The sequence below is a fragment of the Scomber scombrus genome, chromosome 13, assembly GCF_963691925.1.
Source record: "Scomber scombrus chromosome 13, fScoSco1.1, whole genome shotgun sequence".
NCBI classification, from domain to species: Eukaryota; Metazoa; Chordata; class Actinopteri; order Scombriformes; family Scombridae; genus Scomber; species Scomber scombrus.
Window position 1 is genome coordinate 21,109,798 of NC_084982.1, and position 17,010 is coordinate 21,126,807.

Here is a 17,010-nt window from a genome sequence, read left to right on the forward strand (position 1 = left end):
ATTATTAATGCTGTATAATATTCCGTGGAGGATAAGGTGTGTTGTAATTTGCTGTGGCATTAGGAAGGGACAATGAAAGTGGAAATAAGCCCCCTTTATTCAATATCGATTTACATTTTATATAAAAATTACTTACATTTAATACATTTCTTCAAAATACAAGCAGCCAAACAACATACAAATCAAATACAAAATTATAAAATTTCTTATATTTATCATCTTCCTTTTCTGAAGTAACAGATGTATTCTATAATAACTCTTAATAACCTTTTTGTAGCAGTGGTAAATCTCTTTCTTGTCTACATATTTATTCCATCTGTTGACATATGAGCTCTAGAAAAATATGGTATTCAGTATCTGTCTTTTCAGTGTACAGTACAGGATCTGGGACTCTGATCGGAGAACATTCAAGGTGGGCTTCAATCTTCTTCACCAAAAGATAAGTTCATATGGTATATTACTGTTGAAACAGGACAGATGGAGCTTGAAATCCGTGGAAATGGAAACGACAGAAGATCTATGGAATTACATACTGTGTGAGAAAAGATTGTGTTGGTATAATGGCCTTCACAGGAAATCCAGTCAGTAGATCCATTAGGTACAGAGGGGGAAAAAAAGACAAATCCTCAACAGTGTCAAGTTTCACTGCTCAGTTGTGAAGCTTTGTGGTCCATACGTCAAAATCGATGTGAAAAAAAAAAAAAAAAGCCTTAGCAACAAACCACGTAACTCTTTTACGATACTTACATGTGTTCAGAAAAATTGAGCCAAACCTGCCTTCATTACCTTCACAAAACTATACAGTTTCCATTTCCCCCTCAAACTAGAAACAGATACGGGTACAAATTTGAGCGCTGCATTTTATCTGTGCAGAAGTGTGGCTTACGGTGTTAATAAAATTTTTGCAAGTCAGCAGCTTTACTTCAGTGTCATACAGTATACTGTATAGTGCTGTATAACTTATGTTTGACAAACATTAGAAAGCAAACAGTAAATGAAAAATAAAACTCTTCAGCAACACCAACAAGGACATTATGCTGATGCTAAACCAGTAAAACCTAAAAGCCTCATATAGGAAATAGAAAATTCTTGTTTCCTCCTTCATATTATACATTGTACACTGTGGTAAAAAAGAAGTACAAAGTGTAAAGTTAGGCTATGCGGCGGTTTCATGAATTGTCCCCTCTAGTTTCTTTGGGAGTAGCTCTCTCCTCTCGTCAATACTGATGACTGGCTTCCGACAGTTTTGTCCGTCCATATAGATCTTTGCATACACTGGGTTGGAGTAATTCATGGGCTGTATAAGAAAGGGAGAAGATAGAGGCAAGAAATAAGGGAAAATATTCACTTATATATTACTTATATTACTATTGAACAGTGACAGTCTTAAAGCTGCATTAATAGATTTTGTCTGGCCACTTGCAGGCAGCAGAACCAGCTGAGAACAAGAGCTGTGTTTTGGCCAATATTCACTCACATTTTAGCTTTTTTTTTTCATCTTCGGCTAATCCTGAGAAAAACATATCTCTACGAAATGCTCCAATATTTCTATGTCTAATTCAGTCTGTCTGCTGCTTGGTAGTTTACAGTCAACCCATCATAAAGCAATCAAAAGAGCTGAGAAGTCAGGTAATAATTCTCTGTGGGTTCATCATACAACCAACTTCTTGCTTTTTCATTTGAGCTAATGTTAGTATAAAAATATTTACTAGTGCAGCTGTAAGGAAAGTCCACTGTGATTATAAACCTTTGACGAAGTGGGTAAAACATATGAGTAAATCAGTGCAAAGAAATACACAAGACCTGTGCAAATTAGTGAATTATTATTCAGCAAGCAATAGTACAATAACAGACGGCAGACATGCAGGAAGAAGGCAAGTTACACATAAAGCCACCCAAGCATTTTTTTCTGTCAAGAAAATGTTTTGAGTACGATAGCAGGATATTTTAGTACTCAACTGTTTCAGAACTCAACAACATTTGTGATTGTTGATACTAGATTGCTTCAATTTGGCCCGATTTATATTTGGTACAGGTAAAAATATCAATTTAATCAAAATAGTTTCCAGGTAACTGCTCAGTGCACACTGCTCACCTACAGCCTTTAAATGGATAACTCATATCCTTATCAGGCAAACATATATTGAGGTTTTAAAAAATTCACCTGTCCAGGGATTACCTCCTTGGGCACAGAATTGATGCCCAAGGTACGAGGGTCACTGGATTTTACACACCAACCCTGCAACAAAACAAGCGCTGTTTTATCATGCAAACATTAATTTGCCAACACAGCTGTCAGCAAACAGTCTACTAGTTTTCTGCATGCACACAACTTTATAATCAGTCTAGCTGTAGGGTTATATGACTGACATTCAACTCAAAAGTAAAACTGAATGAAAAGAAAAGTCAGGGAATGTCGGGGACCAGGAGAGAACAGTGAAAGACAGAAGCTTCTTTAGATTCAAGCCAGCATGCCTCTGTTGAAAATACAGCCAGATTGGACTGACAATAGCAGATGTCAAAGTTGTCAGGTCAAGAAGCAATAGCATTAGGCCTGAAACTCTAGCAGGTGAGCTAGATAACAGTCAGTGTCAGTGAATGTGGTGTGAATCATTTGATATGTTGAGTGTAAGTGAGAGGTTGAGGGCCATGAACAGAATAAATCACCAGTCAGATGAAAAGTCCCACTGGTTCATGGCACCTGTACATTCCTGGCACTAGACAGGTTTAACAAAACCTCTGCAGAACCAAATGTAATTGTAACTGAGTCATCCCAATGCTAGATACCACACTTACCCAGTTATTGGAACAAAGAATAAAACACAAAATTAACCATATGAAGCTGGGAATTGGTTTGGAATTCATGGTTGACGTCCCTGTGCCTTAGAAATTAGGTTCTTGTTAAACTGAATTCACTTATTTTTGATATTAAGACACTGTTTCACATCACTACTAGATAAAGGAATTTCAAAGGAAACATTTCTTATTGTAAGAATCAAACTTTCCTGTTATAATGAGAAAAGGCTGCTAGTTACTTTCATATTGTTTTGTATGCCTATGTGTAATTACTGTATGTGGATGTTGTGTCGGAGTAGATGAGGGATATTCAATCGGGCTATTCCTCTGTGCTGGTCTGTGCAGTGTTACTACTGGACAGTAATGGACATCTATCCTCCCACCTGACCTGACAGCATGAGCAATAAAAACAAGGCTAGATGTGCATTCAGTTCATGCCCTCTGAACAGCATCAAAGCCCATCATCCACCCTCTGTCTAACAACTATAAACACCTGACTACTCTTCATGGCCACAAACTGTACCTCTCTGATACAATATATGTTATTTATATTTCAAGTTGTGTAGCATACTTTGTGAAATATCCAATTCCGAATACCACATATCCATTCCTGGACCAGAGATTGAACACTACTTAAGTAGTTGCATTACCAACATGTTTTACAGCAGGAGCCTTGCTATAAGGTGGTAAGGCTCCTTAACAAGACAAACTTTTCTTGTTATATCCAGGAGCTGAGCAAATATACTTTGTCATGGTGTCAGTGGGTGTAATATTGCATTGCAGTGCAAAGACAACACCAATACGTTTGCTTTTCAGACAGATGAAAAGCTTGTGTTTGATGTTATTGTGGTGGTTAGTTTAATATTAAACTCAGCAGGCCAACCTTATGAGGGTCCAGTGTGAAGTTGGGTCGCAGCAGGCTGCCTGCATCAGCATGGTTGTCATGGTCCACTTCATACATATTGTATGACGGGTTCCCAATCTCCACGTTTATCCCTCCGTTCGTCATGGGCTGCCTCTGGACACGTTTTCCCCTGAGGTGTGTGGAGCCAGCCATCATTAACATGACACACAACATGCAGGTCAACATGCTGTACAGCCCTGCAAGGCTCCGCACAACAAATCGCATCACTCTGCTTGGCATACTTGGTGTGGATTACTTTGCTGGGCTGAGCTAAAAGCTGAATTATAATCAGAGGCTCAGCACAGAGGTCGCTGTTCAGTAGAACATGTTGAGACAAAGCAAACCCACTTTTTATTTGAAAAGCACAGAGATCTATTCATCTTTAAATGCTATGTAGTGTTGGATCTCTCATCATCTGCTGCTGCTTAGAAGCCTGTTTTTATTCATAATGTCTTTCTTTGTTTACTTACCTTTGCCTCCTTCTGCAGATGTAAACACCCGCTACCACCATCACAATTAAGATGACCAGCAGGACCAGAGGAACAATGATCGCTATGCTCCCTAGGGGACAGTCAGAGGAGAGATGATGTGTAGAGACATGTTGAAAGGATAAGAGATGGTTTCAGATAGCGCTATTTAACTGTGGCAGAGTATGGCTTCAAAATAGGCCATTTTGAAATTTTTTTTTTTTTTTTTTTTTTACACTGAGTTAGGCTTAATATTCATTTAATTTACAGCAACACTGTCCAGTACACATGGGCTATACTATAAATATGTATATAAATGCATAGCTTCTATAAAGACTTGCAATAGAAGTCCCAAAGGTGGCATGGTGTGTAGAGCTAATGGTCAGAAATATATAGTTTAAGTTTTTTTTTGTGTGTGTGTGTGTGTATACATTTCTTTTAGTTAAGAAAATGTTCATGTTTTACTTCAGCTTCAGTTTTAATAAACAGACTAGCCATATTACCGAAACTCTGATGGAATGTCAACAGCAGCTCCTCTAATTTAAACGAGTTAAAGCTGCTACCTTAAGACTTTTGTGTTCAAATGCTGCATACTGACTGGACTGGATGGAGCTCAGTAATTCTTTAGAAATGGTGCCAATCAGGAATAAGTCCAACTGTGGTGTATGAGTTGGAATAAACCCTGTAACAATGTGTGGGTGTTTAGAAATGCAATATTAGGTGTACAGGTATAGATTCAAATTAAATGGAATGGAGACACTGTAGAAATGACACATTCAGTTAATAATATATTGAAATTCCCAATACTTACCTCCGCTGGTATTGTCTGATCTGCTGCTTTTAGGGGCGGGTCTCTCACACTGTGTTCCTGCCCAATTGGCTGAACATCTGGAGGTCAAAAGAGAGTATAAAAAAACTAGCATTAGCATATGGCACACTTTTCCTGGCAGAAAAGAAATGGCTGAGAAAACAATGAACTACTGTATGGCATGACAGTGGCTTACATATACAACACATTATGATTCAATCTTGCTATGAAATGTTTTGATCTTACACAAACAACACACCACCTGGAGAGAGAGCACTCTATGTTTATACATGTTATGTCCAAAAACAGTGGGTGAGAATTTACATGTTGAATATTCAGTGTAAAAATCAAATCAAAGGATGACAGCGGGACAACAAGTCGTCATCTCATTTGTGTTCCGATGGGATCCGATGGGCGTGATGTATGACCCTTGTTAGAGGAGGTGATATCTAATTTCACACGACTGACGCAGATGGGTCTGTAAAGCATGAGTGATTTGGTGGGTGCGACTGGATGATGACAGAATGAAATTACTCTAAATTACATGCACTGTATGAATCATAACACCAGGCTATCAAAAATAAGAATGCAGCCCCATGAATCACGCCCCAGAGAAAGAAACGTCACACCACAAATTTTAATAGAAAATTGATCTCGTGTGGGAAGCATGAACCATGAAAAGTCTAATTCCTTTAATATTGTTTTACCCTGTGTTGGAGGCATTAAAGATAATCAGCAATTACTAATGAGATGTTCATCCTAGTAAGGTTACAGTACACATAGGTGATGATTGGTCAATAACAAACATATTCAGCTTGCCATCATGCACATGTTGCAAATACACAGACTGATGCCCACATCACATTGACATTCTCACATTTTATATTCCCCCCCTGGTTCCTGTGTGCTGGGTGAGGACTTCATGAGATGGGTGAATGGGTGGCAGTGAGGGGGCAGCAAAGATCGAGTCATGCAGCAACTGATAATGTAACAAGTGCCACATTAGCTAATACCTGGTAATATGTAGTGTATTATTAATACTGACAAAAATTAAGTTACTAAATATAGTTAATAAAGTCTGAATAAAACATTAGAAATATCATAATCATACTGTGCCAAACTGCTAAAATGACTACTTTTACTTCTGATGATGGTAATTATACAATTGCTCTTGAAGCTGTAAAAATATATTTGTTTACTGTATTAACTAATAATTAAAGTCTAAAGAGGTTGTATCGTATTTTATCTGACATTTTGTTTAAGTCTCCTTTGTAAAAAAAGACAACTTAGAACTTCCTTAAAATGACATACGTTTATGAAAAAAAGTAGACGTAGTGTATATAGTGTTCTCAGAGTAATTTAACTGAAAGTAAATATTATGACAGTTAAAATGAGAAAGTAAGAAAAGATAATGTTTAGCTGATTTACAGCTGTGAACATTTGCCGCATACCATGTCTGATAATAACTACAAACTTTCTAATTACAATTAGTTAGCCATCCTGTTGTCCTTGCAGCCAGTGTGAAAAAACACATTTCACTCAGAATGGGAAGGCACATAGCAATCATTTACAAAGGTCAGTAAGTAATCATCCCTGAATAACATAAGGTTGAGCACTTACTACATGATAAGTTGCTACAAGGCGGCATTGTGACAAAGAGCCCATACAAAGGTGTCAGGCTAAAATGGAGCCGGATGAAGTTGGAGTGGAGGTGTGGACAAAAGGGGGTGAGGGGCTCTGAATACAGCTGGAGAGGTGACCTACTTGCAGCGTGGTTTGTTAAGAGCTGTTAATGTGCACATCCCCTCATTCTGACAGAAGTAATCGCAGGGGTTGGCCAGCTCATCACAACGTTGGTTCTTGAACCCTGACGTGCAGCTGCAAAACATTGTGTTGGGAGTGATAAAAGGGCCCAGAGAATGTATATTGTTGAACTTTTGGCTGCTCAATGAATGGAGACTGAAACACTAATCTCTTTCATCAGCCTCAGTTATAAAGTCAAATAGCAAAATCCAAATAAATGTTATGAACACAGAGCAACTCCACTGCTCATCAAGTGAGGGGAACATCTGCAAGAGAAAAATCTGTTACAGTGGTCTCATCTCTTAGATGTGTATTTCCATGTGAAATAAGATATGACTGTAATAACACAAAATCAAAGATAGTTGTCAATTATTTTTCAAGAATATAAGCTCTTGAAGTGTTTTCACTAATATCCGAAGTGCTGGGGATGGCAAATAATTTACAAAGCATCAAAACATATGTTTTGAAAAAAAAAAAAAAAAATACATGTATCTACATTGTATGTAGATCCTAACACATACACAGAACTTGTACTTAACCACAGTGTAATGCTGATAGTCAGTCAACATTCTTTTACCTGAACCATACATATAATTACAAGTATTTAATAAAACAAACAAACTGAAAAAAATACATGTTCATATAAGTTTTTCTATGCTATAATTAAAACTTTTTGTGAATTGTTGAAAGGGATTCAAACCGATGGAAATGTGTCCGTGTAGAGAAAGTCTGCAGTTTTTCTCATGGAGTTAGGGAACTTTTCGACCCGAAATTTAGTGGTGTATGTCAACTTTGCAGCAAAACAATCTCTGAGGAAGAGTGTGAAAACCTTTGCTTCTGGTTAAAAAAAATACATGTCCTTTCCTTCTTCACGAAGAATAATATATGAGCTGTCCCAACTGAAGTATTTTGGATACGGTTTGCCATTCTAATAAATCACAGTTGGCCTGGAAAAAAATGTTATTCATAGTGAAAGACTGCTCATAGATTAATACCACCTGAGCTATAATCAAATGCAGTGCTGTGTGAAAAAATCCCCCAAGGAAGAAACTGGAAACCCATTTCTAAAGCCATAAAGTATAAGGATACAATATTTTACTATAATAGGTGAAATGGAAAGAATGTTTTTCAGCATTAGAAATACAGAAATATTGTGCCAAAAAACTTTTTTTCATCTCAGAAAAAAAGCATACACCTGCTATTGTGCACACATCTTGCACGGCCTGGGTCTCATCTACAGCATCAGAGATAAGCAATACGTTAGATACTTCTGGATAAAATAACATTTCCATTTACTACAGAGTCGTGTGTTTATTGATCTAACTGGCCAGCAGAGTTGTTGAAGTAAATGAGGTTTCTGTAGTGTGGAAAAACAACAACTGAGCTATTGCATAGTTGAAATGCTTTTCAAGAATATTGAGATAATGAGGTGAGTGAGTGGCTGTTTACCACAGCTATCTTTACTTCACTAGAATCATCATTAAAATTGAAGCAGCAATACCCAGCGAGATTTTTGCTTTAAGAAGGCTTGATGAAATATAGATTTATTATATTTACTATAGCATTAACATCAAACACTCTTATACAGACATATTCATCATCCTGCATAATCTCTGCTCTTTTCAGCAAATAATAAACCACATAATCAGGATCTGTTAACCTCAATTGAATAAGATGGGATCATTTGCATAGAAATTGATTCCATCCCCTTGAATTTGTTAGCGATGGCCGCAAATTTCAATTTAACTACAGTGGACAATGGGCAGTTAAAAAAAATGAGAGTTGGCTTTAGAAATGGATTTCCAATTTCCTCCTTGGGGTGATTTTTTTTTAACACAGGACTGCATGTTATTATAGCTCAGGTGGTATTAATCTACAGGAAGCGCTTTGAGCAGCCTTTCACAATGATTTCCTCGTGTCTGCTAGTCAAGCTTTTGTCTGCTACAATTTTTTTTCCCCCATCGAGTTTTGTGGCATGTTCAACCACTGACACATGCCTCAGCAAACTTCTAAAACCTACTACTGAAGCAAGTCAGAGAGTCCTGACATCAGCTCTTAACTGCAATGAGGAAAAATGCGATATGTTCAGAATGGCAGGCTTTGAAGGGGTTTGAAACCATTTCTTTATGTGCGTAAAACCCTTAAGCCACAGTGAGGTGTCACATAGCATAAGATGGTGTACTGGCATCCACCCCCCTGCTGTGTCATGCCCTCCAAATAGTGACATCAAACATCCCCTCAACTTAAGGATTTCTTTCGAGAGGAAGACATCTATCTTGTACTATTCTCAAAGCAGGGAAATGTTACCCCGTGATAGTTTTCAGTTCTGCTTCTAAAGCCAGGTTTTCTAGGACAAGGAACCAGCATTTGAATGGAAACAGTGAAAATAGTATCGCAGAATAACATATTTTTCCCCACTTTCCTTCTCCCATTAAGCAGTGACTTACTGACAGAAAGGCAGGTTGGTGTCAGGGTCCAGGTGACAGGTGCCTCCATTGTAGCAATATCCGTCACACAGCTGACAGCTTGGTGCTATTCGGCCATTTGTGCAACTGGAGGGTGAAGAAATAACCGATGCTAGTGGCAGGCAAAAAGCTACACTTATATAAGAAGCATAAATGACTCACTGGTGGTTTTGTAAAACATATACATAATTCATATAAAGAAGGGGAGTTAAATTGGCTTGTAATCAATCAATTACCAAAACTTAAACTGCTATCAGATGTGTGGCTCAATACATTTTTCAGATTTAATCAAAACAATTAATCTAGCCAGCACCCTGTGGGTAAAGCCATTTAGACCTGATTTGAGCATTCACTGTAGAACTAATGTTTTTCCAAAAATGAGGAGGGCTACAGGGCCTTAGTACTACAACAAGAGGGATGAGGTACAAGAATAGGGAGCAGATACCCAGCACTTACTTGCAAACCACATCTCCCGTCTCCTCGTTAATAAGGCAGGGAGCGCCATGGCATCGAAGACACTTGTCCACCTCGCACTTGTTTCCCTCAAACCTGGCGGGACACACACACTCCACATAGCCGCTACTGGATAACGTACAGGCCTTGGAGTTCACACAGTAGTGATGACAGATGTCTGTTCCACATTCAGGGAGATAAAGAGAGAGGGGGTAATTTGTAATGAGAAACTGGGAACATGGTTTAAGCTAGTTTGATTGGAATTGTACAGGGCTTTAATGGGACTTAATTATCCACATCGAATGACATCTTAGCCACAGATGAAAACATAACACCCCTTGGGCAAGCAACAGTAGGAAAATATTAATGATGTGCAGTTGAAATTGTTTTCACACAACCCATCATGACAAAACATTGCAAAGAAATAAATACATTATCATTTCAGCACAGAAAATACCCAAAGGTTGTTTGATGGTAGTATTTTGATTTTGTTTATCAGCAAATGGGGTGTTTGTGGAAAGAAAATACTTCAGGGGTTTGCTTTTGTTCCACACACATTTTTTGTCTGTGAACTTTAAAACGCTTGGCTCTATAGATTTTTTTTTTTTCAAATCAATGCTTCTTTGTTATTTGTTTTGATTGTTTGCAACTAGGCTGAAAGGCTAATGTCATTTATATGAAGGCCAAGCACATGATAGTGATGATTTATTGTGTTTGCTGCCACCAATTAGTAAGTGCAGGACTCACGATAAAGGCAACGTTCGCCAGTATATTCTGCCATACAGCGACACACTGGCTGGTTCCCCTGAGTGACGTCACATGTTCCCCCATTTAAACAGTAGTTGTCGCAAATCCTCCTCTCACAGAATGGCCCTGAGAAACCAATAGGACAGCGGCATGTAGGCTTACCTGGACAAAGAAAAGAAAAGGAATGATTAATAGACCATAAAGATATGAAAAATCAACAATACACTGATCCTACTAACAAGTCTTACTCTTTACTCCTCTGTGTTATACAGTTCCATGGTTCAAAGACTATTACAATAAAAATGGATGTCATGTCTCTGCATCATCATGACCATTGGCAATGTAGTTTATTTGGAGCATCCCATAAACTGTCCTGCTGCTATAAATTGACACTAGTCTGTATTAATCCATGGCTGAAAATAGTCCCATCAAGTAAGTTTGCTAAAGTACACAACTGCGTCTAAAACGTCTAAAATCTAGTGTCTCATAGTGATGGTCTAAGATACTAACACTTTCCAGTGTGTGGTCATCTTCAGTGTGTAATTGGCCATCGATCTGTCAATCATGGATATATGTTGTATGGAAATTATATACCCACAGTCACCAGGTGCTCAGTCAGTAGAAACAGTACTTTGTGAGAATGAAGGCAAAGATCCGTCCTTCCATCCATCATTTTCAAACATATTCAAGTATGGGTCACAGTGACAGCAGACAGGCAGATAAGCAGAGTAGATGAGGTGCCCTTTTACTCGGTTATGTCCTCCAGGTCCACCCCAGGGATCCCAAAATATTTTCAGGCTAGACACAATATGCATATAATTCCTCTGCTGTGTTCTGGGTCTGCCTGGGTTTTTCTTCCTTGTTAGACATGTCTGGAATATCTCCAGCAGGGAGGTATTCACAAAGCATTTTAATCAGATGACAAAATATCTTCCACTGTGTTGCATCATCATGAAGCCAACTCTTATTTTATTATTTTCAATTTTCAAATGTGTTATATAGATTTCCTCTTACATGTTTTATATACCACAATGGAGATATATACTTAGAAAAGACACAAATATATAAAATATTCCCATCTTCTAGCCAAATACATACTGTACAGGGAACTTAAAGTAAAATGGTAAATTGACTGCATTTATATACAGCCTTTCTTGTCTTCCAACCACTCAAAGCACTTTACAGTACATGCCATCATTCACCAATTCACACACACAGCCATACCCTGATGGCAGACGATGCTGTGCAATGTGCCAACCTGCTCTTTAGAATCTAATCTAATGGACATTGATACACTCACTCTCACACACGATCCAACGGGAGCAATTTGTGGTTCAGTATCTTGCCCAAGGACGTTTAGGCCTGCGGTCTGGAGGAACCAGGGGTCGAACCACCGATCTTCCAATTAGTGGACGACCCGCTCTACCTCCTGAGCCCCCTTTTTTTTCATCAAAGAAACAAGCTACCATTTTGGTGAAATGCAGTAGTTCCTGATTGACTTCATGTCACATCATCTTGTTAGATGAATAGGTTTTTAAACTAGACTTATTTTCAGGTGACGTCAACCTGAAAATCAGGGGAGGAAACAAGGAAGTAGCTAGTAGAATAGGCTTTGTTATTAGACCATTCAGACCTTCTGATCATTCGTGAAACTGTTGTCGTGGCAACAAGCAGCTTGGGTCAAAGGATAGTATACAACACTGCTGGTTGGCACAACTCCTCTGAGATGCAGCCACTCCTGGATAGATTTTCAAGATGCAAAGAGCATCCTACATCCTACATCAGTCTTTGGGTCTGATGATGACACTGTTCTGAGTACACCACTTGTACATCACTCAGCTCTGTCATTTTTATTGGTGCTGATGCTCCCAGGCTCTCATTAGTAGTTCATTAGTAAACACAGGAGCATGTACATAATGAAACAACAATACTTATGAACTGATATTAGACATCAAGCACACTTGAAATGCACTTCACTGCACCCCTTTATAGGCACAGTGAAGTAAATGATAATATATATATGTAAATATGAAGATGTTTGAAGTGACCTGAAACATAGCAAAGTTACAGGCTGTGTTGGATGAAGAAATGGTGTAAAGATACAGTATTAGGCTCCACAGGGAGCTAAGAACATGAGTAATTAAGTATGGTCTTTATGGTATACAGTAATCTACTCCTATGTAAATGGATTTCCCAAATTTAGAAGAACTAGAAGTTATTTGCTATAGAAAACAAACTGAAAAAAACAAAACTCAGATACTACTCTATTGAAAGTACTGTTGCTTGTAAAACAAACAACAAACATTTTTCAGGAGGGGATTGTGCATTTCATTTGTACTGCACATCAAAAGTATGTCTTAGCTTAATTAAGCAGTGATAGTAAATAAATCTGGGGGTCACCCCCAAGAAAAAAAACCCATTTAAAACATATGTCCTGCATTACCAAACCAGTTAACCTATTTGTTTAAGTCAAAAAACAGTCACCAGCTCTAGTCTGGATTAGTTAGGTTAAAGGTGATATTAAAGCCAAGACTGCATCAAGAACAGTATATAGCTGAGGGGATCAGGTCAGGAAACTATTATGAGAAGAATGGCTATTTTATATATTATAAATTACATTCATAAAAAAAAAAAGTAGTCTAAAAAGGTAGCAGGTTGCAGGCTACTAGCCATCTCGAAGGTCAAATGAAAACGTATAGACCTATGAATGAAACAGCCGTACAGCACATCTCTCATAAAACATTTTATATTTTCAATATTCAAAAGGCCAGCCACAAAGTCTAACAATTGCAACAAAGTACAAGCAGTTTTCATTTATAAAATGGCCTTGCAACAATCTAAAACTTAATCGGAATAGCGAGAAAGTTTCAGTGCAACAGATACACAGAGCATTTCCGTAACCATGGTAACTCATTCTCCAGCCTGCATGCACATGGCGCAAAACGACAGGGAAAGACACTGCTGCTGCCGTTAGAGTCGATGGAGATTAGTGTGAGCAGCATGCATGGGAATAAATTAGCCCCCCCCCCCCCCCCCCCCCCCGATGGTCTGAATAACTTGTTGCTGCACGCTGCTGCTGTGGCGCTATACTGCGCTATCTTGGCTGTCCATGCACTGTCAGTGTCCTCTTTTTGTGCTACAACGTTATCAATTATGAATATTTTTTCACTGCGTCAGAAAATGTGTGGCATGAGTGTGTAAAAAGTGTCAATTGCATGAGTCTCATGGTCAATGCGTGAGACTTGGCAGCCCTGTTAATGTCATAAAACAAGATTTGTCATTAGCAGATGTCATAGATGCTCACAAGCAGAAACTCAATGTGAGGTTGTGTTTTTATATATAGAGCTGGGAAATTTACAGCCTGTAACTGATTGTGAGGTTGCCTTCATTTATCACTCACTCATTTAGACTAATATTCTTTTGCCTGGAAGACATGTGCTCAATGCAGCGAAACCTATTCCTTCCTTTACGAGAATGAATGCCTGCTGAGCGTGAATGAAACAAAACATGCCGTGTCCACAGCAACAAAATGAATATCACAACACCTTAATTTTCCTCTCAGCTGTTCACCACAAATAGGAATACAATTCATCAGCCGGCGTAGCATGTTGGACTTGAGCTTGTGAATGAAACACAAACTAAGATTGATCGTTACCAGTAGGAGCCCTGCCTTCTCTTATTCAGTCCTGAAGCCCAACTGTAGTGATCCCACAGCACGTAGCATGATTCTTATGCTATCTTGACAGACAGACTCCACTTTGTTTAATGAGCAGCCATGATTATCGCAGCTTCTTGTCATACCATGTCGAGTTGTTTTAAACATCTAAACCAATTTTTTTTTTAAAGAAGATAATACTGTTTTTTTTTTATATATATATATATTAGTTTGCTTCCTGTTGAGCAGACACATTTCCCAAAGGCATATTTTATTATATGGTTTAAAAAGGCCAGTGTAGATGAAAATATAGGTGAAAGATGTTTTGAAGGAATAAACTTTTAATCGAACAATTTGCATCACAAATCAAAAACCCACCTTTTTATCTCCCCAACTATTCAGTGTAAGCACTGTGACTCACTCAACCCAACAACACACTGCTCGGTTTTTATTTACTGGATGTTATTTAATGATCTTTAATAAATTCAAATCCCTTGAATAACTTTCTGCTATTATAAACATTTATGTGGAAATATAAGCCACATTTTTTTGTACCAGGGTGATTACTGTGGCAAATATTTATTTTTAATAACAAATGGAAATAGAGATGTTTTGGGTAACTGCTCTGATTGAGGGATGGGCTTGTAAATCAAAGATATCACGTTATATGGGTTTGTACATCCTGATTCAATTCCAGCACTGACATCTCAGCATATTCATATACATTCAGGAAATTGTGAGGTAGAACTGTTTTTTTCCAGAAACCACAAAAGCATGAAAGAAGACCTTGAATTTAAAGAAGGCAGATATTTGAAGCTTGTTCGACAGAAACATCAATGACAAAAACTGCCCAGCTGGCAGATGTAACGTTTAGAGCTGATGCGAGGAAGGCAAGGAGGTTTAAAAGAAGAAAAATGTGGCTGAATGCCATCATGCACTGTGTCAAATGTTCAAGGATAATAGGAAGGAAACTGAATTGAAAATGTCTGTTTGTGGCAGTTATAGCTTGGTTTGAGGATTCTCTATAGCAAGACCCAGGAACCCATGAACCATCTATAAATGGATATTGGATGCTTATGTGTGATCTTAATATCAACCATTATTGACAAACAACATCAACATATAAATGAACAAACAGGGGTCCAAAAGACAGGAACAACTGTGAAATATAATGTAGTCTCTGCAAGTTTCTGATAAGACAGAGAGGGATCGTGCTGCAAAGTGACTGTACAGTATATTTTGAAGCAGACTTACCAAGGGGTGAGCCCATGCAGGTGCCTCCATTTAGGCAATAGTCTGTACAGTGGTTGACCTCACAGCGCTCCCCTGAAAAGTCAGGCCAGCAGTAGCACCTCCAGTCTCCTTTCTCATTGGCTAAACAACGGCCTCCATTCTCGCAAGGGGGACGGCAAAGTTCACCTTCACAAAAGCAAAGCCCATATCACTTACTGTGCTACAGTGTGTAGCAGTCAATCATATTTTACATGGTGCTATGCTGCTAATGTCTTAAAACAATAAGCAAGGAGGCAGACATCTAGATTTTCAAGCTGGTAACAAAAGTGAGAAAAAAACAAAAGAAAGCACCTGACTGACCACGGACAGCATGCAGGTCGTGGATTCTGGTGTCAGCTATGAAAAACTAGGGATGCCGGCTCAAATTGAATTTTTGGCGCTGTATATTTACAAGTTCTCAGTCTCTGATTATCTCAGGATAAGCAAGGATTTCCATCTAAGCCACACTGCTCCCATTATTATAGCTGTGGCTAATCTGCTCACTCACATGGCTAATCATAAAACAACAAGCCATCTTAATTGTGGCATTAAGATCAAAGAGTTGGCCTACCTGAGATGTTGACATCACTACAGCTGCCATTGACCAGTACCTTTCCCTCTGGACAGGTACATCTGGCACCCGTTGGGTTGAGCAAACACATGAACTCACAAGACATTCTCAGGCATGGATTTGACGCTGTGGAGAGAGTTAAAGAGTCATTCTGTCTGATTGTGAAAAATTTGTTTGTTCTTTCTCAGAGTGCAGCTATTTGTTTCAAGTGTTTTAATTTCTGTTTTGAAGGGTGTTATTTTCTTGCAGTCCAAAGAGGTACAAGGCTAAAACATAGGAATAACTTCACACAGGCCTCATCTCCTGATTGAATAATCAAGGATTGTGGAACGTGTGAGGAATTTCTTGTTGTCTAATTGAATAGCAGCACTTTGAAGTGCTTTTCACGCTGCTGCTTTCAATAGGTATACAACCACAAAGGTGTTTGTATAAGGTTCAATACTGACAATCCGCATGTGCAAGCTATGAGAGAGACACAGGGTATGGCTGTGTATGTAAAAACCAGGTGAAAATTAAAGTTTCAATTCAAAGCAACATGAAACATCTAACAGAGCACTGAAGAGGCCAAGGAACCTGTTCCCAATCTGCAGGTGCATAAGAGAAACATTTGTAATTTTTAAAATATGTATTTTATGTATGTAATATATTATAATCATGAAACCATATGCCAAACACAGAAAAACAGCCATGAGAAAGGGGGAGTAATATGCAAATTTAATTTAAATAAAATAAAAATAAAAAAATAAAAAATACTATTATTTTGATCTACTGTATTTCACTCTTTTGCCATATGCTATACATATATAATTACAATAATCTGATTTAATGCACAATTTATGACAGTGAAAGATGAAAATAAATCTAAATCGTTGTTAGGCTTTCCCTGAAGACATCAAGCTTTCATGTCATAGCTTTTTGCAAGATGTGCATATCTTCTGCCCACAGACTACACACTACACACTACATGCTACACACCACACACTACACAGTTGGTCTAATGAGTCTCTGGGGATCGGAACAGCTGCCCTTTAAGTGAAAAACTGACCAAGACTGAGCTGACTGATGCTCT

General features: G+C 38.3%; 1 protein-coding gene across 1 annotated transcript in view; it reads right to left on the reverse strand.

Annotated features, from left to right (window-relative positions):
* Positions 1-1,156: 1,156 nt before the first annotated feature.
* lrp1bb (low density lipoprotein receptor-related protein 1Bb) overlaps positions 1,157-17,010 on the reverse strand; it is a 194,308-nt gene continuing 178,454 nt past the window's right edge. The window contains exons 82-92 of the mRNA XM_062431318.1: positions 15,942-16,067; positions 15,353-15,517; positions 10,444-10,605; positions 9,700-9,874; positions 9,226-9,330; positions 6,740-6,853; positions 4,979-5,055; positions 4,171-4,261; positions 3,680-3,830; positions 2,165-2,239; positions 1,157-1,297 (exon numbers count right to left, since the gene is read on the reverse strand). Of these exons, the coding sequence (XP_062287302.1) occupies positions 1,157-1,297; positions 2,165-2,239; positions 3,680-3,830; positions 4,171-4,261; positions 4,979-5,055; positions 6,740-6,853; positions 9,226-9,330; positions 9,700-9,874; positions 10,444-10,605; positions 15,353-15,517; positions 15,942-16,067 (1,382 nt within the window). The remainder of the gene's footprint in view (positions 1,298-2,164; positions 2,240-3,679; positions 3,831-4,170; positions 4,262-4,978; positions 5,056-6,739; positions 6,854-9,225; positions 9,331-9,699; positions 9,875-10,443; positions 10,606-15,352; positions 15,518-15,941; positions 16,068-17,010) is intronic.